Source organism: Pongo pygmaeus, chromosome 18 (assembly GCF_028885625.2).
Source record: "Pongo pygmaeus isolate AG05252 chromosome 18, NHGRI_mPonPyg2-v2.0_pri, whole genome shotgun sequence".
In the NCBI taxonomy this organism is placed as follows: Eukaryota; Metazoa; Chordata; class Mammalia; order Primates; family Hominidae; genus Pongo; species Pongo pygmaeus.
Window position 1 is genome coordinate 340,337 of NC_072391.2, and position 22,422 is coordinate 362,758.

The 22,422-nt window shown below is 48.8% G+C and overlaps 2 protein-coding genes and 1 pseudogene across 23 annotated transcripts in view; 2 read left to right on the top strand and 1 right to left on the bottom strand.

The window, feature by feature from the left end:
• The window catches only part of LUC7L (LUC7 like), a 46,256-nt gene extending 40,686 nt beyond the window's left edge, over positions 1-5,570 (bottom strand). For 2 of the 4 annotated variants that reach the window (XM_063654724.1, XM_063654725.1), the window contains exon 1: positions 5,226-5,523. In XM_063654724.1, coding sequence (XP_063510794.1) covers positions 5,226-5,275 — 50 coding nt within the window. In that variant the 5' untranslated portion in view covers positions 5,276-5,523. Of the gene's footprint in view, positions 1-5,225 lie in introns of all 4 variants that reach the window. The other 2 variants (XM_063654723.1, XM_063654722.1) reach the window with 2 other exon arrangements.
• Positions 338-721, top strand: LOC129016285 (renal cancer differentiation gene 1 protein-like; annotated as a pseudogene).
• The window catches only part of FAM234A (family with sequence similarity 234 member A), a 33,684-nt gene continuing 15,800 nt past the window's right edge, over positions 4,539-22,422 (top strand). For 9 of the 19 annotated variants that reach the window (XM_054455538.2, XM_054455548.2, XM_054455544.2 and 6 more), the window contains exons 1-2: positions 4,952-5,027; positions 20,671-20,776. The gene's annotated coding sequence lies outside the window, so the exon portion shown is untranslated. Of the gene's footprint in view, positions 5,378-14,159; positions 14,258-20,670; positions 20,777-22,422 lie in introns of those variants that run through there. The other 10 variants (XM_063654718.1, XM_063654717.1, XM_054455551.2 and 7 more) reach the window with 8 other exon arrangements.

The following is a 22,422-nucleotide window of genomic DNA, read 5'->3' on the forward strand; positions in this document are numbered from 1 at the left end:
GAGTGCAGTGGCGCGATCTCGGCTCCCTGCATCCTCTGACTCCTGGTTTCAAGCGATTCTCCTGCCTCAGTCTCCCCAGTAGCTGGGATTACAGGCACCCGCCATCATGCCCGGCTAACTTTTTTTTTTGTACTTTTGTAGATACCGAGTTTCGCCATGTTGGCCAGGCTGGTCTTAAACTCCTAACCTCAGGTGATCCGCCCACCTCAGCCTCCCAAAGTCCTGGGATTACGGCTGTGAGCCACAACGCCAGGCCCCTGCCCTCTATTTAAAATAAATAACTAGGGTGTCGGTTGGGCTGCTCGGGTCGGATTCCGCGGTCCCAGCCCTTCCCCCCATGGCCGACCCTGAGAAGTTGCAGGTTTCTTCGCAGCCCCGCCGCCTCCTTCTTCTCCCTCCTCTTCAGACGCCTCTGCAGCATCTTCCCCTGGCAGCCCAGTGAGTTTGGGCTGGCCAGTTCCGAGCAGGAGCAGCGGCCGAACGGTGGACCCGCTGGAGGAAGTGGAGCTGCAGATCGGAGATGCAGCCTTTTCATTAACCAAACTTCTTGAAGCCAAATCTGCAGTATCAGCTCAAGTGGAAGAACTTGCCTTCAAATGTACAGAAAAGGCACGTTTCCTTAAAACGCGGCGGGACCTCTTGAAAGAAGGCTATGATTCTTTGAAACCTGATGACTAATTTGGCATACTTCGTTGTTTAATAATGACTGCAACAATTCATAGTTCTTCTTATGTCATATTTGTACGTGTACCACACGTATAGGATGACCTCTGTCCAGCAGTTCTGTATATACTCAGAATGAATTTTTTATTGGTTTTCTTGGCTTTTCTGAAAGCAGAATACTGATGCTATTTTTGCTGCAGACCAGTACTTGTTTGTCCTTAAATACTTTATGCCTCTGAACTTTTGTAGAATCCTTTATGAAAGTTAACTTCATCAATAGATGTTTAATATTAATAGATCCACAGGGCTACCAGTAGCAAACTAGGTGGGCCATTATTTGTTTTGCAACAAGATGCTAAGCATGACAGAGTTTGAAGTTGCATTTAATCTTAAGGACCAAGGGAGGTAATTTTAAGGTTGCCAATGGTGGATCCAGCTCCATTAGGCTACGTTGTCTACAGCTAATGATTGTGCTTTATTCTGTATCCCCAGCACCTAAAACAGGGTCACACAACACTCACTGTTTGTTGAATACAAGAGTTAACAAACATAAAAAAAATAAATAAATAAATAAATATAGGCCGGGTGTGGTGGCATGTGCCTCTAGTCCCAGCCACTCAGGAAGCTGAGGTTGGAGGATGGACTGAGCCCGGGTGGTTGAGGTTGCAGTAAGTTGTGATCACACCACTGCACTGCAGCCTGGGCAAAAGAACGAGACCCTGTCTTGGCCAGGCACGGTGGCTCACACCTGTGATCCCAGCAATTTGGGAGGCCAAAAAAAAAAAAAAAAAAAGAACGAGACCTTGTCTCAAAAATGAATTAAAACTTAAAAAACAGGCCAGGGGGCAGTGGCTCATGCCTGTAATCCCAGCACTTTGGGAGGCCGAGGCAGGCGGATCACCTGAAGTCAGGAGTTTGAGGCCAGCCTGACCAACATGGAGAAACCCCACCTCTACTAAAAATACAAAATTAGCCAGGCATGGTGACGCATGCCTGTAATCCCAGCTACTCGGGAAGCTGAGGGAGGAGAATTGCTTGAACCTGGGAGGCAGAGGTTGTGGTGAGCGAAGACTGCATCATTGCACTCCAGCCTGGGCAACAAAAGCAAAACTCCATCTCCCCCCCCCCCCCCCAAAAAAAAAAGGCCGATCACGGTGGCTCACGCCTGTAATCCCAACACTTTGGGAGGCCGAGGCGGGTGGATCACGAGGTCAGGAGTTCAAGACCAAGCCTGGCCAACATGGTGAAACCCTGTCTCTACTAAAAATACAAAAAAACTAGCCTGGTGTGGTGGCACACGCCTGTAGTCCCAGCTACTCAGGAGGCTGAGGCAGGAGAATCACTTGAACCCAGGAGGCGGAGGTTGCAGTGAGCCAAGATTGAGCCACTGCACTCCAGCCTGGGCAATAGAGGGAGACTCCATCTCAACAAACAAACAAACAAACAAACAAAAACAGGCCAGGAGTGGTCTATTTTGACACTCCACCTCAAAAAAATTAAATTAATTAAAAAATAAAATTTAAATTTTAAAAAATCATTTCACAAATGATAATTTAATATGATTGCTACCCTGGAAGGGGGAAAAAAAGACTTACTCTAAGAATACAACAAAGACTGTTCATGGGCTAGAAGCATCAAAAGTTCAGACACGGTAAGACAAGTTTTGTTTTCATTTGTTTTGAGATGGAGTCTCACTCTGTCGCCCAGGCTGGAGTGCAGTGGCGCGATCTCAGCTCGCTGCAAGCTCCGCCTCCCGGGTTCACACCATTCTCCTGCCTCAGCCTCCCAAGTAGCTGGGACTACAGGCGCCCGCCACCACGCCTGGCTAATTTTCTTGCATTTTTAGTAGAGACAGGGTTTCACCATGTTAGCCAGGACGGTCTCGATTTCCTAAAGTTGAGATCCGCCCGCCTCGGCCTCCCAAAGTGCTGGGATTATAGGCATGAACCACTGTGCCCGGCTGACAAGTTTTTTTTTTTTTTTTTTAATACTTTAAGTTTTAGGGTACATGTGCACAATGTGCAGGTTAGTTACATATGTATACATGTGCCATGCTGGTGTGCTGCACCCATTAACTCGTCATTTAGCGTTAGGTATATCTCCTAAAGCTATCCTTCCCCCCTCCCCCCACCCGGCTGACAAGTTTTAAATAATGTTTTAAGGCATGACTTTGCTTCCAATTGGCCATTTGAACAAAGCAATTAAATCATCTGAATTACGCACCTACCAAACTGCCACAGTTATTAGAAATCAGACAACTGCCAGGCACAGTGGCTCATGCATGAAATCCCAGCACTTTGGGAGGCCAAAGCAGGAGATCACTTGAGTCCAGGAGTTCAAGACCAGCCTGGGTAATATGGCAAAACCCCATCTCTACAAAAAAGTAAAAAAATTAGCTGGGCATGGTGGCTTACAGCTGTAGTCCTAGCTACTCTGGAGGCTGAGGTGAGAAGATCACCTGTGCCTGGGAAGCAGAGGTTGCAGTAAGCTGTGATCCCACCACTGCACTTGAGCCTGAGGGACAGAGGGAGACCCCATCCTTTTTTTTTTTTTTTTTTTTGAGACGGAGTTTCACTCTAGTAGCCCAGGCTGGAGTGCAATGGCAAGATCTCAGTTCACTGGAAACTCTGCCTCCCAGATTGAAGTAACTCTCCTGCCTTAGCCTCCCGAGTAGCTAGGATTACAAGCATGCGCCACCAAGTTCGGCTAATTTTGTATTTTTAGTAGAGACTGGGTTTATACATGTTAGTCTGGCTGGTCTTGAACTCCCGACCTCAGGTGATCCACCTGCCTCGGCCTCCCAAAGTGCTGGGATTACAGGCATGAGCCCCTGGCCATTTTTTTTTTTTTTTTTTGAGACAGGGTCTGGGTCTGCTGCCCAGGCTGGAGTGCAGTGGCGCAGTCTCTGCTTACTGCAACCTCCGCCTCCTGGGTTCACGCCATTCTCCTGCCTCAGCCTCCTGAGTAGCTGGGACTACAGGTGCCCGCCACCACGCCTGGCTAATTTTTTGTATTTTTAGTAGAGACGGGGTTTCACAGTGTTAGCCAGGATGGTCTCCATCTCCTGACCTTGTAATCCGCCCGCCTCGGCCTCCCAAAGTGCTGGGATTACAGGCTTGAGCCACCGCGCCCGGCCTTTTTTTTTTTTCATTTTTTTTTGGAGATGGAGTCTCGCTCTGTTGCCCAGGCTGGAATGCAGTGGCGCGATCTCGGCTCACTGCAACCTCCAACTCCTGTGTTCAAGCGATTGTCCTGCCTCGGCCTCCTGAGTAGCTGGGACTACAGGCATGCACCACCACGCCCGGCTAAGTTTTGTATTTTTAGTAGAGACAGGGTTTCACCATGCTGGCCAGGCTGGTTTCGATCTCTTGATCTCTTGATCCACCCGCCTCGGCCTCCCGAAGTGCTGGGATTACAGGCATGAGCCACTGTGCCCAGCCAAAAATTTTTTTTTAAAATAAATAGAGATGGGAGTCTCACTATTTAGCCCAGGCTGGTCTCAAATTTCTGAGGTCAAGCAATCCTTCTCCTGCCTTGGCCTCCCAAAGTGCTGGGATTACAGGTATGAGTCACCATGCCTGGCCTAGAGTAATTTCTTTTTTTTTTTATTCTTTTGAGACGGAGTTTTGCTCTGTCGCCTAGGCTGGAGTGTAGTGGCATGATCTCAGGTCACTGCAACCTCCGCCTCCTGGGTTCACGCCGTTCTCCTGCCTCAGCCTCCCCAGCAGCTGGGACTACAGGCACACGCCACCGCGCGCGGCTAATTTTTTGTATTTTTAGTACAGACGAGGTTTCACCGTGTTGGCCAGGATGGTCTCGATCTCCTGACCTCGTGATCCGCCCGCCTCGGCCTCCCAAAGTGCTGGGATTACAGGCGTGAGCCACCGCCCCCGGCCCTGGCACAGTATTTCAAGGCCGAAAATTCGCATCCCTAGTGCCGGCAATTCTCCTCGTGGTCAAAGAGGAGAAACACTGGGGGGAGCACCCGGAGGCGGGGGCGAGGACGAAGATCGGGGGTCGACGTCAAGAAAGAAGGCGGGAAGAGGACAAGGTCGGGAGAGGACGGGGAGGGGAGCGAGGACGCAGGGAAGGAGGGGAAAGAGGACGGAGAGGAGAGAGGACGCAGGGGGGACGGGAACGAAGAGGGGCGAGGACGTTCAGCATCCATTGCGACAGCGACAAACAGGACACCGCCAGGTTCCCGGCGGAAGCAGCGCCCAAGATCCCCGTTGCCGAGCAACCGAAGCAGGGCGGCGAGGCGGGGTCCGAGCCCGCGCATTTCCGGCCCCGCCCGCCCGGCTGGTCGGAAGTGACGCCAGTGGGCGGGGCCAGCGGCGCGGGCGGGTGAGAGGGCGCGGCGGCAGGTGAGTGAGCGCGGCCTCGTACTCGCGCGTGCACGCCGCAGGGGCGCCGCAGGCCGCCTCTTCGCTCTGGGACCCCGGCCCCCAGGTTCCCCAGTCCCTCGGCCCCTGGAGGACCCCGCCCGTGCTGCCGCCTAGCTCCTCCGCCTTCCCGAGTCGGGTGCGGGCCGGGAGGCTGCGGCGGTGTCCCAAGTCCCTCACCGGGTCTGCAGCAGCGCCTCTGGAGGCTGATTTTTTCGGGTTTCCCCCATTGCCGCAGCCTGGGTTTCAGTGGCGTTCAGAACAAGCCCCAGTGTTCCTCAAAGCGGGGTTTTACCTCCCGGTAGGGAGCTCGCCGCCGTGGCGCAGCGTAGGTGAGCCGGCCGTGGCCGCTTTCGCTCTTAGTGCCGCCCGGGTTGCCTGAGAGTGTTTTTTTATGGTGGAAGAATGTGGATGCGAAGCCTCACGGGGATCAGAGAGCCGTGTCCTCTCTCAGGACGCTGTCTGCAAGCTTGTCCGTCCGGCACCCCGGGAAAGCGCCCCGAGCGCAGCCGAGGTTGCTCGTCTGTGGGAGGGACTCAGGCACAGAACACAAAACAGAGGCTAAATGGGAGGAAAACACTGATTAGCGTTCCTGGCTCTCCCCCACGTTCGTTGGCCGAGAGTTGTCAAGGAGAGAGTTTGCCCTTGGACAGACTGATAGGTTATCAGGGTAGGCAATTTCGTTTACTCTCTGGTTCTAAGCCTTGTGATTCCAGCTGAGGAGGCTGTGACGCGCTCCCTTCCATGTACTCGCTGCCGGTGTCTTTACGGCGCCAGCATCAGATCACACTACTTCCCTTGTTGCGATTTCAGTCTGCATTCAATTAGAGCAAAATAACTCAACAAATACTCTCCGAGTGTCTGCTAGGAACCAGGGATGATTGTAGGAGCTAAGGATATAGTACTCAACAAAAGAACTTCCTGTTCTCAAGGAGCTTCTATTCTACTGGAAGGTACAGATAGTAAATTAGATAAATAAAAAATGGAGCTTGCTGGGCTGGCGCAGTCGCTCACGCCTGTCATCTCAGCACTTTGGGAGGCCGAGGCAGGCGGATCACCTGATGTCAGGAGTTCGAGACCAGCATGGCCAACATGGTGAAATCCCGTCTCTACTAAAAATAAAAAAATTAGCCGCGTATGGTGGCAGGTGCCTGTAATCCCAGCTACTCGGGTTCAAGCGATTCTCCCCACTCAGCCTCCCAAGTAGCTGGGATTACAGGCGCCCGCCACCACACCCAGCTAATTTTTTTTTTTAATTTTTAGTAGAGAGGGGTTTCACCATGTTGGCCAGGCCAGTCTCAAACTTCTGACCTCAGGTGATCCACCCGCCTCGGCCTCCCAAAGTGCTGGGATTACAGGTGTGAGCCACGCACCTGGCCCTCTTTTTTTCCTTTTGGTCCACCCTCCTGAGTATCTGGGACTACAGGCACGTGCCACCATATTTATTTTTCTTAAAAATTTTTTTTTGGGTGGGCGAAATGGCTCATGCCTGTAATCCCAGCACTTTGGGAGGCTGGGGTGGGCGGATCACTAGGTCAAGAGATCGAGACCATCCTGTCCAACATGGTGAAATCCCGTCTCTACTAAAAATATAAAAATTAGCTGGGCGTGGTGGCGCATACCTGTAGTCCTAGCTATTTGGGAGGCTGAGGCAGGAGAATCGCTTGAACCCGGGAGGCAGAGGTTGCAGTGAGCCGAGATCGCGCCACTACACTCTGGCGACATAGCGAGACTCTGTCTCAAAATAGGCTGGGAGTGGTGGCTCACGCCTGTAATCCCAGCACTTTGGGAGGCCGAGGCGGGCGGATCACGAAGTCAGGAGATCGAGACCATCCTGGCTAACACGGTGAAACCCCGTCTCTACTAAAAATACAAAAAATTAGCCGGGCGAGGTGGCAGGCGCCTGTAGTCCCAGCTACGCGGGAGGCTGAGGCAGGAGAATGGCGGGAACCCCGGGGGGGCGGAGCCTGCAGTGAGCCGAGATCGCGCCACTGCACTCCAGCCTGGGCGACAGCGAGACTCTGTCTCAAAAAAATAAAATAAAATAAATAAATAAATAAATTTTTTTGTAGGGATGGGATCTCTCTTTCCCAGTCTGGTCCTGAACTCCTGCGCCCAAGCAACCCTCCTTTATTGGCCTCCTGAAGTGCGCCCAGCCTGTTTATTTATGTATTTTTTTAAAAAAATATGTAGATGGGGTCTCACTGTGTTGCCCAGGCAGGTCTCAAACTCCTGGCTTCAAGCAGTCCTCCTGCCTTGGCCTCGCAAAGTGTTAGGATTACAGGTGTAAGCCACCAAACCTACCCCTTCTCTTTCTTTTCAGGCTCCTGCTTCCATTCTGCTGACTTGTAATGGTTGTCTGCTGCTTGTAACAACACAAAGTTTAATGGATTAAAGTGACGAATATTTATTATCCAACAGTTTCTGTGGGTCAGGAATTATCAGTGGCTTATCTGGGTGATTATGACTTCGGGTCTCATGGAGTTGCAGCCAAGATGTTGGCTGGGGCTGCAGGCATCTAAAAGCTGGATGGAGTCTTTTCTGTTTTTTCTAGAGGTCGAAAATTTAAAAAGAACAAATAAAATAAAAGCTGGACCAGGGCTGGAGGATCTGATTCCAAGATGGCTCACTCATAAGGCTAGTGACTGGAAGCCTCAGTTCCCTCTTGGCTGGTGGCAGGAGCCCTCAGTTCCTTGCGTCATGGAACTTTCCTTAGGGCCCATGTCCTCACATGGTAATTATCTTCCCTTAGAGCAAGTGATCTGAGTGAAAGTGGAAGGTTTCCACCTCAAAACCTGTTAATGAAATTCTTTTTTTTTTTTTGAAACAGAGTCTCCCTCTGTTACCCAGGCTGGAGTGCAGTGACTTGATCTTGGTTCATTCCGCCTCCCTGGTCCAGCTATTCTCTTGCCTCAGCCTCTGGAGGAGCTGGGACTACAAGTATGCACTACCATGCCCAGCTAATTTTTTTATTTTTAGTAAAGACGGGGTTTCACCATGTTGGCTGGGCTGGTCTCAAACTTCTGGCCTCAGGTGATCCTCCCGCCTCGGCCTCACAAAGTGCTAGGATTACAGACATGAGCCACCGTGCCCAGCCTATTTTATTTATTTATTTATTTTGAGATGGATTCTTGCTCTGTTGCCCAGGCTGGAGTGCAGTGGCTCCATCTTGGCCCACTGCAACCCCCGCCTCCCAGGTTCAAGCGATTCTCCTGCCTCAGCCTCCTGAGTAGCTGAGATTACAGGTGTGCATCACCATGCCCAGCTAATTTTTGTATTTTTGATAGAGACGAGGTTTCGCCATGCTGACCAGGCTGGTCTTGAACTCCTGACCTCAGGTGATCTGCCCGCCTTGGCTTCCCAAAGTGCTGGAATTAGAAGCATGAGCCACTGCCCCCGCCCCCATCCGAACATTTTAAAACCACTATGCAGCTTACCACTCCTGTGGGACAAGAGTGCCTGGTCCTATGATTTCAGCTGGGGTGCTGTCCCTAATCTATGGGAATCTGATTAGTTAGCTAGGGCCAGGCCTAATTTATTAATGAATGCATTAATAAATTACTCTTCTGGCCAGGCACGGTGGCTCACGCCTGTAATCCCAGCACTTTGGGAGGCCAAGGGGGGCGGATCACGAGGTCAGGAGATCGAGACCATCCCAGCTAACACAGTGAAATCCCGTCTCTACTAAAAATACAAAAAATTAGCCAGGCGTGGTGATGGCTGCCTGTAGTCCCAGCCACTCTGGAGGCTGAGGCAGGAGAATGGCGTGAACCTGGGAGGCGGAGGTTGCAGTGAGCAGAGATCGTGCCACTGCACAGCCTGGGCGACAGAGTGAGACTCCGTCTCAAAAAAAAAAAAAAAAAATCCCTGTCTGGGCGTGGTGGCTGACACCTGTAATCCCAACACTTTGGGAGGCTGAGGTGGGCGGATCACGAGGTCAGGAGATCGAGACCATCCTGGCTAACATGGTGAAACCCCATCTCTACTAAAAAAAAAAAAAAAAAATTAGCTGGGTGTCATGGCATGTGCCTGTAGTCCCAGCTACTCAGGAGGCTGAGGCAGGAGAGTTGTTTGAACCCAGGAGGCGGAGGTTGCGGTGAGCCAAGATCGCGCCGCTACACTCCAGCCTGGGCGACAGAGCGAGACTACGTCTCAAAAATAAAAAAAATACCATCCTGGCTAACACAGTGAAACCCCGTCTCTACTAAAAAATACAAAAAATTAGCCGGGCCTATTGGCGGGCGCCTATAGTCCCAGCTACTTGGGAGACTGAGGCAGGAGAATGGCGTGAACCCGGGAGGCGGGGCTTGCAGTGAGCCGAGATCACGCCACTGCATTCCAGCACTCCAGCCTGGGCGACAGAGCGAGACTCCGTCTCAAAAAAAAAACAAACATAATAAAAATTAAAAAATAAAAAAAAAAAAACCCTGCAAACTTGGTGAATTTTTTACCCACTCGTGCTTTGCAAAATTCTTCATGGAACTTAGATTATCTCAGAATGTAAAAAAAAAAAAAAATGCTGACTCCTAAGCAAATAACTATGAAGCAGATGCTGAGAGATCAAAGGAGCAAATCTAAAAATCATCAGAGATGGGGCCTGGGGGAGAAGTATGCTGGCTTATAGAGGAAAATTACTGGCTCTGTGTTGATAACTGTTGATAACTGTTGGACCTGGGTAATGGGTTTATGGGGCTGGTGTTCTCTACTTTTGTTAATGTTTGAGCATTTTCATAATAAAGGTTTTTTTTTTTTTCATTGTATATAGAAATGAGGACTCACTTTGTTGCCCAGGCTGGTCTCAAACTCCTGGGCTCAAGTAGTCCTCCCTCCTCTGCCTCTTGAAGTGCTGAGATTATAGGCATGAGACACCACACCTGGATCAAAGGTTTAAAAAAATAATGATAAAAGAAGTAAATTGAGGCTACTGTTGGCACACTGCCCATGGGTTAGCCCTGCTGTGCAAGGATCAGGAAAAAAAAAAAAGAAATTGAAGCTAAGGCCTAATTAACTGGCTTATCTTGTAGAGTTTAGCAGAAGTGATCAAGTTTAGAGTTATACTTTATCTTTTTCTTTCTCTGCCCCCTACTTAATGAAGGACAAAAATGAGTAACATGGCTGGGTGTGGTGGCTCACACCTGTAATCCCAGCACTTTGGGAGGCCAAGGCAGGCAGATCACTTGAGGTCAGGAGTTGGAGACCAGGCTGGCCAACATGATGAAACCAAAATACAAAAGTTAGCCAGGCGTGGTGGCGGGCGTGTGTAGTCCCAGCTACTCGGGAGGATGAGGCAGGAGAATCGCTTGAACCCAGGAGGCGGAGGTTGCAGTGAGCTGAGATTGCACCACTGCATTCCAGCCTGGGCGACAGAGCAAGACTGACTCAAGAAAATAAAAATAAAAATAAATAAAAATTGTGCCGGGTGCGGTGGCTCACGCCTGTAATCCCAGCACTTTTTGGGAGGCCGAGGCGGGTGGATCATGAGGTCAGGAGATCGAGACCATCCTGGCTAACGTGGTGAAACTCCGTCTCTACTAAAAATACAAAAAAAATAGTCGGACGTGGTGGTGGGCACCTGTAGTCCCAGCTACTCGGGAGGCTGAGGCAGGAGAATGGCGTGAACCCGGGAGGCGGAGCTTGCAGTGAGCGGAGATTGCGCCACTGCACTCCAGCCTGGGTGACAGAGCGAGGCCCCGTCTCAAAAAAAAAAAAAAAAAATTAACACTAATTTGTGGGGGAGTCGCAGGAAATCTGCCTTGGAATTCAGGAGAAAGGCTTACCCCGTGGTATTTTCTGGACAGACTACAAAACTTATTCTGTGTAATAGTTGCCTATCAGCTGTTCGCCCTCAACTTATTTTTAGGAGGCATCGTGAGCCCTTCTCAAGTACTGTAAAAGTTTTTCAGTTCTGCAAAGGAAAGGAACTTGTGTTTGGGCTTTTGAGTGCTGACTGCATGTGCTGTGATACTTTTGCCTTTGTCATGGAACCATGATCTTTAAAGTGGTTCTGGAAAAATGGTTATGGGCCTGTTCTTTGTCTTGAGATTATTCTTGGTGGAGAGAGAAATAGCTGCTTGCTGTAAACAACTGGACACAGTAGCTGTCCTTGTCTGACATCTGCTTTGCTCAGCTGAAACATCTGCCTCATTGGCTGTTGTGGGTGTCTCTGAAGCTCTTGTTGAATTGCTGTCAAATGCCCGGAGTGTTCTTGGTGGTGACACAGCCACATTGTGTAAATACATTTCTTAAGTCATTTGTGTGTATAGCAGCTGGATTTGGGGACAAGCGTTTGGGCACGCTTGCTATAAGATTGGTTAGTGATCATGGATGATGAAGTCTGTCGGAAAATTCAGATCTTGATTGTGAGCTATCTTACTTGTCTTTTAAATTCTCTTTCATCCATTTGGCTCAGGGGACACAGCAGACATCTTCCTGGCCTTAAATAGCTTTCTTGCTGCCAGGTAAGAGAAGTATGATGAGTGCTTTGAAAGAAAAATACTGAGTTCTCTGGGGTGGAATGTGGTTAACCAGGGTCAGCGGGGGTCACCCCAAAGTTATTTAAGGCTTGAGCCACTGCATCTGGGCCTTTTTTTTTTTTTTTTTTTTTGAGACAGAGTCTTGCTCTTGTTGCCCAGGCTGGAGTACAATGGTGCGATCTCGGCTCACTGCAACCTCTGCCTCCTGGGTTAAAGCGATTCTCCTGCCTCAGCCTCCCTAGTAGCTGGGACTACAGGCGCGTGCCACCACGCCGGCTAATTTTTGTACTTTTAGTAGAGACAGGGTTTCACCATGTTGGCCAGGTTGGTCTCAAGCTCCTGACCTCAAGTGATCCAGCAACCTAGGCCTCCTAAAGTGCTGGGATTACAGTTGTGAGCTACCACACCCAGCTGGGCTTATTATTATTATTTTTAATCCATTGACAAAATTCTTCCAGTTTCTGTTTCTAACTGGTGAAACTAGATAGTAACATTAATCTATAATCATAGTTTTCCTCTAAATATTAACTAAATATTTTATCCATTTAAAACACTTTTCTTCTCTTTGTTTTGAGACAGGGTCTTGCCCTGTTGCCTAGACTGGAATGCAGTGGTGTGATCTCCGCTCACTGGAGCCTTGACCTCCCAGGCTCAAGGGAACCTCAGTCTCTCGCATAGCTGGGACTAGAGGCACATACCACCACACCCGGCTAGTTTTTGTATTTTTTTGTAGAGGCGGGGTTTTGCCATGTTGCCCAGGCTGGTCTCGAACTCCTGAGCTCGAGTGATCTTCCTGCCTCCTGCTGCAGCCTCCCAAAGTTGCTGGGATTACAAGCGTATGCTACTGCGCCTAGCCTTAAAACACTATCTTGACCGCAGAGGAGGTCTACACAAAAAGAAAGAAAAAAAAAAAAAGCTGTCTGCTTCAGGCTGGGCACGGTGGTTCACACCTGTAATTCTAGCACTTTGGGAGGCAGAGGTGGGAGGATCACATGAACCCAGGAGTTACAGAGGAGCCTGGGCAACATAGTGAGGCTCTCATTTCTACAAAAAATTTAAAGATTGGCTGAACACAAATTAGCTGGTGCATGCCTGCTACTGGGGAGCCTGAGGCGGGAGGATCTCTTGAGTCCGGGGGATTCAAGGCTGCAGTGAGCCATGATTGCACCACTTCATTCCAGCCTGGACAACAGAGCAAGACCCTGTTTAAAAAAAAAAAAATTTTTCATCAAATTTCAGCAATTAAAAAAATTAAAGGCCGGGCGCGGTGGCTCAGGCCTGTAATCCCAGCACTTTGGGAGGCCGAGGCGGGCGGATCACGAGGTCAGGAGATCCAGACCATCCTGGCTAACACAGTGAAACCCCATCTCTACTAAAAATACAAAAAATTATCCAGGCTTGGTGGCAGGCACCTGTAGTCCCAGCTACTGGGGAGGCTGAGGCAGGAGAATCGCTTGAAACCAGGAGGTGGAGGTTGCAGTGAGCCGAGATTGCACCACTACACCAGCCTGGGCGACAGAGCGAGACTCTGTCTCAAAAAAAAAAAAAAAAAGCAATTAGAATGAGACTTTTGTTTTTATTTTCTGTTCTCTGTGACTCAGTAAACTTCTTAGAGAAAAAACCCTTGGAGAAAAGGGAGAGACCTGTCACTTCCTTTCTGTGCGGACTGTGGTATTCCTGCCCCATCCCTGCCGAAATGTTAATGAGCTGTGCAAACTGTTGCTGGATTGTTTTGTTCTTCCCCCTAATCAGAGTTTCCACTCAGGACTGGGTAGCCTGTGGACTCCCTGGAGGACAGACAGGTGTGGCAGCCTCAGTGGCCTAGAGTGGACAGCTGGTTTACTGATAGTCCTTTTTTTTTGAGACAGAGTCTTGGTCTATCACCCAGGCTGGAGTGCAGTAGTACGATCTTGGCTCACTGCATCTTCTACCTCCCAGGCTGAAGTGATTCTTGTGCTTCAGCCTTCCCAGTAGCTGAGACTACAGGCAGACACCACCATACCCACCTAATTTTGTATTTTTAGTAGAGACGGGGTTTCACCATGTTGGCCAGCCTGGTCTTGAACTCCTGTCCTCAAGTGATCTGTCCACCTCGGCCTCCCAAAATGCTGGGATTATAGGCATAAGTCACCGCGGGCTTACTGATAGTTCTGTAGGCCAGGGGAATAATCTGTTTGAATAACCATATATGAGGTATTGTGTTTATCTTTGTTTCTTCAAGTTATTCTTGGTGTCAGCTCCTTTTTTTTTTTTTTTTTTTGGAGACGGAGTCTCATTCTGTCTTCCATGCTGGAGTGCAGTGGCACTGTCTCAGCTCACTGCAACCTCTGCCCCCCGGGGTCAAGCGATTCTCCTGCCTCAGCCTCCTGAGTAGCTGGGATTACTGATGCGCATCACTGCGCCTGGTTAATTTTTCGTATTTTTAGTAGAGATGGGGTTTCACCATGTTGGCCAAACTGGTCTCGAACTCCTGACCTTGCAATCCACCCACCTCGGCCTCCCAAAGTGCTGGGATTACAGGCGTGAGCTACCACGCCCAGCCCGTGTCAGATCTTTTACCTTAATTAATACGTATCGTATTGACAAATTTTTTCTTTCTGAGCCCTCACTTTTTTTTTTTTTTTTTTTTGAAACAGGGTCTCACTCTGTTGCCCAAACTGGAATGTAGTGATAATGATCACAGCTCACTGCAGCCTCAACCTCTTGGGCTCAAGCTAACCTCGCACCTCAGCCTCCCAGGTAGCTGGGACTACAAGCACGTGCCACTACACCTAATTTTATTTTACTTTTTATAGAAATGGGGTCTCCCCATGTTGCCTAGACTGGTCTCGAACTCCTGGCCTCAAGTCCTCCTCCTGCCTCAGCCTCCCAAAGCACTAGAATTATAGGTGTGAACCACCCTGCCCGGCCATGAAGTTAAATTTTTGGTTATTAGCTTGTTGAGTTCTGTTTTCTGTTTTTTTTAAATAGCCACATGGCCTGACTTTCTGTGGTCAATGGTATGGATGCTAAAGTACAGCAAGGACAGTGCCCTGCTCAAGTCTCTCTGACCTGGGTCCATGGGGATTTTCTCTGCCAATCAGGTTCCTGAAGCTCTGGCTACTGCTCCTGGTATTTTTAATGACCACAGTAGAGAAAAACATTGATATCTTCTTGCCGTTGATGAGCAAATCTTTGGACCTATCTGATGGTGTCCTTATTTTCAAACTGGTTGAATCGTGAACTGCCTGGCTTTGGCTGCCTTGCTGTTGTGGCTTTTAATAACTACCCCTATTTCTGGTGGCTGAGTCAAGTTTCCAAAAAGGAAGTCTTACCTGGAGATCCTGTGAAGGAATTCCTGACCAGCTTTTTAATTTTCCAAAGACAGGCCTTAGTAGTGTTAAACACACACCCCTTTTCTGTGGCCAGGCCGATGTGAAAGCTTGTGCAGAGGCTGTATAGCAGTAAGAGTTCCTGCCCCTTGGGGCATTTTCATTGTCACCACATTGTCTGACTTTGGAGATGACCCCTTTTAAACTCTAGCATTTGCTCAGGTAAGTATTTGGGGAGTATTATTATAAATGCTGTGCATATCTGTTTTTTCCCCACAGTGGAAAGGAAAATGATTTTTTTTTTTTTTTTTTGAGTCGGAGTCTTGCTCTGTTGCCCAGGCTGGAGTGCAGTGGTGTGATCTCGGCTCACTGCAACCTCCGCCTCCCAGGTTCACGCCATTCTCCTGCCTCAGCCTCCCGAGTAGCTGGGACTACAGGCATCCGCCACCATGCCCGGCTAATTTTTTCTATTTTTAGTAGAGACGGGGTTTCACCGTGTTAGCTAGGATGGTCTCGATCTCCTGACCTCGTGATCCGCCCGCTTTGGCCTCCCAAAGTGCTGGAATTACAGGCGTGAGCCACCGCGCCCGGCCGGAAAATGATTTTAATGGATGGTTTTGAGGAAGCTGGTGATTATTTTGTAATGGAGAATTGTAACATGCCAGGGATTTGGCTCTTCTTTCAGTATTTCTTCAGGCTACCACAAAACTCCACTATTGATATTCTTCCAAAAATAAACAAAACACTAAAAGGACTCCTGCCTTTGGAACAAAATAGCTTCATATTAAGGTAGCTTTGAGGCACAAACCAAGCTGCCTGTGGAGAAGCTGGTTCTTCCTCTAAAACTTACATGAACCTCTGACCCCACCCCCCTTACTAACGGTTTTCTTTTCTCTTTTGATTTTTTATTTTATACTTTTTATTTTGGATTACTTATAGATTCACAAAATGTTGTAAAAATAGCACAGGGCTGGACCCTGCAGTCTGCTTTCCTGAATGGTAACATCTTTTTTTTTTTTTTTGAGATGGAATTTTGCTCTTGTTGCCCAGACTGGAGTGCAATGGCACGATCTCGGCTCACTGCACCCTCTGCCTCCCAGGTTCAAGTGATTCTCCTGCCTCAGCCTCCCTAGTAGCTGGGATTACAAGCATGCACCACCACGCCCGGCTAATTTTTTTTTTTTTGTATTTTTAATAGAGATGGAGTTTCTCCATGTTGGTCAGGCTGGTCTCAAACTCCCGACCTCAGGTGATCTGCCCGCCTCAGCCTCCCAACGTGCTGGGATTACAGGCGTGAGCCATCACGCTCGACCAATAACTACCATTTCAAATTCCCACGACTGTTGTACTGCAGACCTGTTATCCTATATTCTCACTAACACATATTAAAATGCTTAACTTTTAGGCTGAGTGTGGCCCACACTTTGGGAGGCTGAGGCAGGCAGATCACTTGGGCCCTGGAGTTCGAGACCAGTCTGGGCAACGTGGCGAAACTCCGTCTCAACAAAAAATACAAAAATTTGCCCGGCGCGGTGATGCACACCTGTGGTCGCAGCTATTTGATAGGCTGAGGTGGGAGAATCTCTTGAACCCAGGAGGTGGAGGTTGCAGTGAGCCTAGATCACCACTGCCCTCCAGCCTGGGCCACAGAGTGAGACCCTGTCTCAAGATCAAATAAAATGAAATGCTTAACTTCTGTTAATGTCATTGGTCCTGCTGTGTCTATGAGTGAGACTGAGCGTGTTTCCCGTGGGCACCAGCCACTGGCGTGTGCTCTTCAGTGAATTGCCCAGTTATGAATTCGTTTCTTGTTTCCCCACTGGGGTCCTTGCCTTTCTTTTGTGGGTTTGTGAAAACCCTAAGAATATTTATCCTGGTTTGCTCTGTGGAGCTAACAACAATCTTTTGGCTTCCCTGGGCCACGCTGGAAGAATTGTCTTGGGCCACACATAAAGTACACTAACACTAATGATAGCTGATGAGCTGAAAAAAAAACTGCAAAAAAATCTCTGAATGTTTTAAGAAAGTTTATGAATTTGTGTTAGGCCACACTTCAAGCCATCCTGGGCCGAGGGTTGGACAAGCTTGGGTTAGACATTTCATAATATATTTAGTCCATCAGTGTTTTTCTTAATGATTTCCGCCTTTGGGGTCATGCTTTCAAGACTTTCCCTGACAATACATAAACATTCTCTTCTATTTTCTTTTAGTTTAATGTTTGTTAAAAATAATGTTTACATTTTTGGCCAGGTGCAGTGGCTCACGCCTGTAATCCCAGCGCTTTGAGAGGCTGAGGTGGGCAGATCACAAGGTCAGCAGTTCTAGACCAGCCTGACCATCATGGTGAAACCCTGTCTCTACTAAAAATACAAAAATTAGCTGGGTGTGGTGGTGGGTGCCTGTAGTCCCAGCTACTCAGGAGGCTGAGGCAGGAGAATCGCTTGAACCCAGGAGGCAGAGGTTGCAGTGAGCCAAGATCACACCATTGTACTCCAGCCTAGGTGACAGAGAAGATTCTGTCTCAAAAATAATAATAATAATAATAATAATGTTTACATTTTTAATTCATTTGGAGTTTATCTTGATTGGTGGATTTTTTTTTTTTTTGAGACAGGGTCTCACTCTCACCCAGGCTGGAGCACAGTGGTGCAATCTCGGCTCACCGCACCCTCTGCCTCCTGGGTTCAAGCAATTCTCCTGCCTCAGCCTCCTGAGTAGCTAGTGGGTTTTTTTTTTGTTTTTTTTTTTTTGAGACAGAGTCTTGCTCTGTCGCCCAGGCTGGAGTGTAGTGGTGCGATCTCGGCTCACTGCAAGCTCTGCTTCCCGGGTTCACGCCATTCTCCTGCCTCAGCCTCCTGAGTAGCTGGGACTACAGGCGCCCGCCACCACACCCGGCTAATTTTTTGTATTTTTAGTAGAGATGGGGTTTCACTGTGTTAGCCAGGATGGTCTCAATCTCCTGACCTTGTGATCCGCCGGCCTTGGCCTCCCAAAGTGCTGGTATTACAGGCATGAGTCACCATGCCCGGCCAGCTGGTGGTTTTTTTTTTGATCGATTGATGTTTTTTTTGTTTGTTTTTTTCTTTCTGGGGGTCTTGCTCTGTTGCCCAGGCTGGAGTGCAGTGGCGTCATCTTGGCTCACTGCAACCTCTGCCTCCCAGGCTCAAGTGATTCTCCTGCCTCAGCCTCCTGAGTAGCTGGGATTATAGGCACATGCCACCATACTCGTCTAATTTTTGTATTTTAGTAGAGGTGGGGTTTCACCATGTTGTTTAGGCTGGTCTTGATCTCCTGACTTCGTGATCTGCCTGCCTCGGCCTCCGAAAGTGCTGGGATTACAGGCGCAAACCACCATGCCCTGTCAGTTGGTGGTTTTTTAATTGATTGATTGATGATTTTGTTGTTTTTTTATTGATGTTTTATTCTGTTTTGTTTTGTTTTGAGACAGAGCTTTACTCTGTGTCACCAGGCTGGAGGGCAGTGGCATGATCACAGCTCACTGCAGCCTTAACTTCCTGTCTTCAAGTGATCCTCCCGCCTCAGCTCCTGGGTAGCTAAGACCACAGGCGTGTGCCACCACAGCTGGCTGATTTTCTTTTTCTTTCTTTTTAGAAACAGGGTCTCACTGTGTTGCCCAGGCTGGTCTTGAACTGAACTCAAGCTATCTATGTGCCTCGGCCTGGCAAAGTGCTGGGATTATAGACATGAGACAACACTCCCAGCCTTATTAATGATTTTTTTTTTTTAAGAGAAGTCTTGCTCTTGTCCTTCAGGCTTGAGTGCAATGGCTCAGTCTCGGCTGACTGCAAACTCTGCCTCCCAGGTTCAAACAGTTCTCCTGCCCTTGACTCCCAAGTGGCTAGGATTAAGGTGCCTGCCCCCACGCCCGACTAATTTTTGTATTTTTTAGTAGAGACGGGGTTTCACCATGTTGGCCAGGCTGGTCTCGAACTCCTGACCTCAGGTGATCCGCCCGCCTCGGCCTCCCAAAGGGCTGAGATTACAGGCGTGAGCCACCACGCCCGGCCTTATTAATGATTTTTAAACCAGTTTCTCACAAACTCTTTTGATCTTAGATCAGTCTGTGTTTTTCACAAATGCCTCAACGGCTTGCTCAGTTTTAGAAACCCGTGTTTGTCAGTTAAAATGATGATCCTCCCAAAAATGTTCAGTGCCATTTTCTACCCTGACCTGGGTTTGCCCAAGTGGTGGGAGAGTCCCCATGGAGGCACTGCGGGGCCTGACAGTCTGGGAACCCTCTCAGAGTGGAGCCCAGTGCTGGGTTCAGGTGGATGCTCATCTGATTAAGTCAGTTGCCTGCATTATTTTGCGTCCTATAATGAGGCTTTGCCTTCTGAGCCGCTGTTTCTGTCTTCCCTCAGACGTATGTGACATGTCTTATTTCACTGTGCTCTGCAGGTGAGGACACTGGCCAAATTGTAGATGCTCACAAGACACAGACGACCCAAATCCCCAACTGTGTTACTAATGAGCATTTAGAGAGGTCTTTCCCTTTGTCCTTCTAAATCGTGTTACAGAGATGGTCCCTGCGTGGGGGAAATGTTTGTGCTTTCAGCCAGGCTCTCCAATTCAAAAGGCAGGAATTGAGAAAATGACAGTACACTGTCCCTGCCACAGAATGCCCAGTTTGGTCTGATTTAACATGACAAATCATGCTGTAGAGATAAGAAAGTAGTTTGAATTTTATTTTTCCTTTAATTTTTAGAGGCCACCTTATAACTCGACCATTCTAGTCACATTTTTTTCATATAGATTGTATACTTTATATACTCCATGCTTATCCACATAGAGAATACTTCTGGAAGGACCCATATGAAGCCGGTACCATGCTTCCCCTCTTGAGCCTGGGAGCCACAAGATGAAAGGAGATTTACCCTTTTATACTTCTTAAGTTTTGTGGGTTTTTTTGAAACAGGATCCTGTTCTGTTGCCCAGGCTGGAGTGCAGTGGCCTGGCCATGGCTCACTGCAGCCTCGACCTCCCGGGCTCAAGCAATCCTCCTGCCTCAGCCTCCTGAGTAGTTGGGACTATAGGTGCCCACCACCACACCTGGCTGATGTTTGTATTTTTGGGTAGAGATGAAGTGTCCCCATGTTGCCCAGGCTGGTCTCAAACTCCTAGGCTCAAGCGACCCACCTGTGTCAGCCCCACAAAGTGCTGGGATTACAGGTGTGAGGCACTGCACCCGGCCCTTTTAAATGTTGGATATATTTATTACTGATTTTTTAAAATTATAAATCCAAACTACATTCATAGTAATTGTCTTGCGGGGTCCTTTGGTCATAGCTTAGATATTAGAAGAATGATTAAGAAAGGGAGTGATGTAATTTACTAGCTTGAGGTCTGCATTTGGATTGACTTCACTAAGCTTGCTGTGAAGTCCAAGGAACAGAAAACCCAGAACACAGGCCGGGCGGCATCTTCAGAGGAAGAGGCCCTTTCCTCTTTGCCTTGCTTGCTTCCAGGCTGGCTGTGGGGGGATGCAGTCTCCCCTTGAGGGTCAGGAGATGTCTGGCCATCATCTGCTAGTTAGAGTGGGATGAACCGAACAAGGGCAGACTTCTCAGTCTGTTCTTCTCTGCTTGGCTGCACCCTGGAATCAGCTGGAGAGTGCCAGCAGCCGCTCCTGACTGGGACCCCACACCCAGAGTGGCCAATTTAGTCCTTCTGGGGTGTGGCATCAGGATTGTGAAAGCACCCAAGTTATTTTCATGTGGAGCCACCACTGAGAGTCATGTCTTTGGGAGGATCTAAGTTCCTGACCTGACACCTTCGCAGGCTGCCTGAGCTGCGCTTGACAAGTGGCTTTATGATCCCTAGGTCCACCTGGGCTTGCGAAGGCACAGATTCCCTGTCCACAGCTCACGACCAGATGCACCAGCAGGAGCCCACATCGAGCGCATCCTCCGGGCACTCCCACGACCAGGTAGGTCAGGACTCGTGGGCCCATGGATGGATGGGTCGTGTTTTCAGATTCCTGGTGGTGGCGACTGATGCCCCCTCCTTGAGTAGTGCTTTCCTGCATGTTTTCTTTGATGCTCTGGCTCCCACCAGATGAGGACAGCTGAGACTCAGAGCTCGAATTTCTTGGCTGCAATTTTAAAGCTCTTAAGATTAAAGCCATAAAGATAGAAATCCAGAATTGTAGCATTCGGGTTCTTACTTCATTTTCTTTCCTTTGCCAAAGGAATCTATGTTTTATTTATTTATTTATTTATTTATTTATTTATTTTAATTTTTTTTTTAGACGGAGTCTCGCTCTGTCGCCCAGGCTGGAGTGCAGTGGTGTGATCTCGGCTCACTGCAAGCTCCGCCTCCCGGGTTCACGCCATTCTCCTGCTGCAGCCTCCTATAGGCGCACGCCGCCACACCCAGCTAATTTTTTGTATTTTCAGTAGACACGGGGTTTCAATGTGTTAGCCAGGATGGTCTCGATCTCCTGACCTCATGATCCTCCCACCTCGGCCTCTCAAAGTGCTGGGATTACAGGCGTGAGCCACCGCGCCCAGGCAGGAATCTATGTTTTAAACATTTCACACATCCCTCCCTTGGGGACATGGTGGCTAGATTTGCTGAACAAATGTCTGTCTCCTCTTCTTCAAGCCCTGGCCCCAGCCCCTCAGGCCCTGGCAATGAGACACTCCTACGTTCTGTTGCTGGCTTTTTCCCTAGTTACCTTTTCTAGACATCCCATGCCCTGCCTTCCCCACCCCCATGCCAGCTGCTTGGGTTTAATGAGGTCCTTGGTCATGACTCATTGTTTGATTTTCCGTGGTCTGACTCATTGCCTTTGATAAGCACACCTTTTCTGACTTCCAAGATGTTAAAACTTAAGCCTCAGCACCTAGGAGAATGCACACATTTTTTCTTATTGTGGCAAAATACACATAACATAAAATTTGCCGTTAGTAACGTTTGGTATAATCACAGCATTTTGTAACCGTCACCACTATTTTCATCATCCCACAAAGAAACCCCACGGCCCATAGCAGTCACTCCCAACTCTCCCTGTTCCGCACCTGGCACCCACAAGTCTACTCCCTGCCTCTGTGGATTTGCCTGTTCTGGGCGTTTCACACCACAGGTGAGCTTCGTGTCCCAGTCATTGCATTTAGCATAATTTTATAATGTGTCAGAATTTTAGTTTTTACCATGGCTGAAAAACACACCACTGCATTATGGTGTAATTGTATTATGGATAGGCCACATTTTGTTTATCCATTCATATGTTTTGTTTTGTTTTGTTTTGTTTTTGAGAAGGAGTCTCCCTCTATTGCCCAGGCTGGAGTGCAATGATGCAATCTTGGCTCACTGCAACCTCCACCTCCCGGGTTCAAGCAATTCTCCTGCCTCAGCCTCCCGAGTAGCTGGGATTACAGGCGCCCGCCACCATGCCCGGCTAGTATTTTTGTATTTTTAGTAGAGATGGCTTTCACCATATTGGCCAGGCTGGTCTCAAACTCCTGACCTCGTGATCCTCCCGCCTTGGCCTCTCAAAGTGTTGGGATCACAGGCGTGAGCCACTGCGCCCGGCCGATACGTTCATACGTTGTTGGACATCTGGGTTGTTTC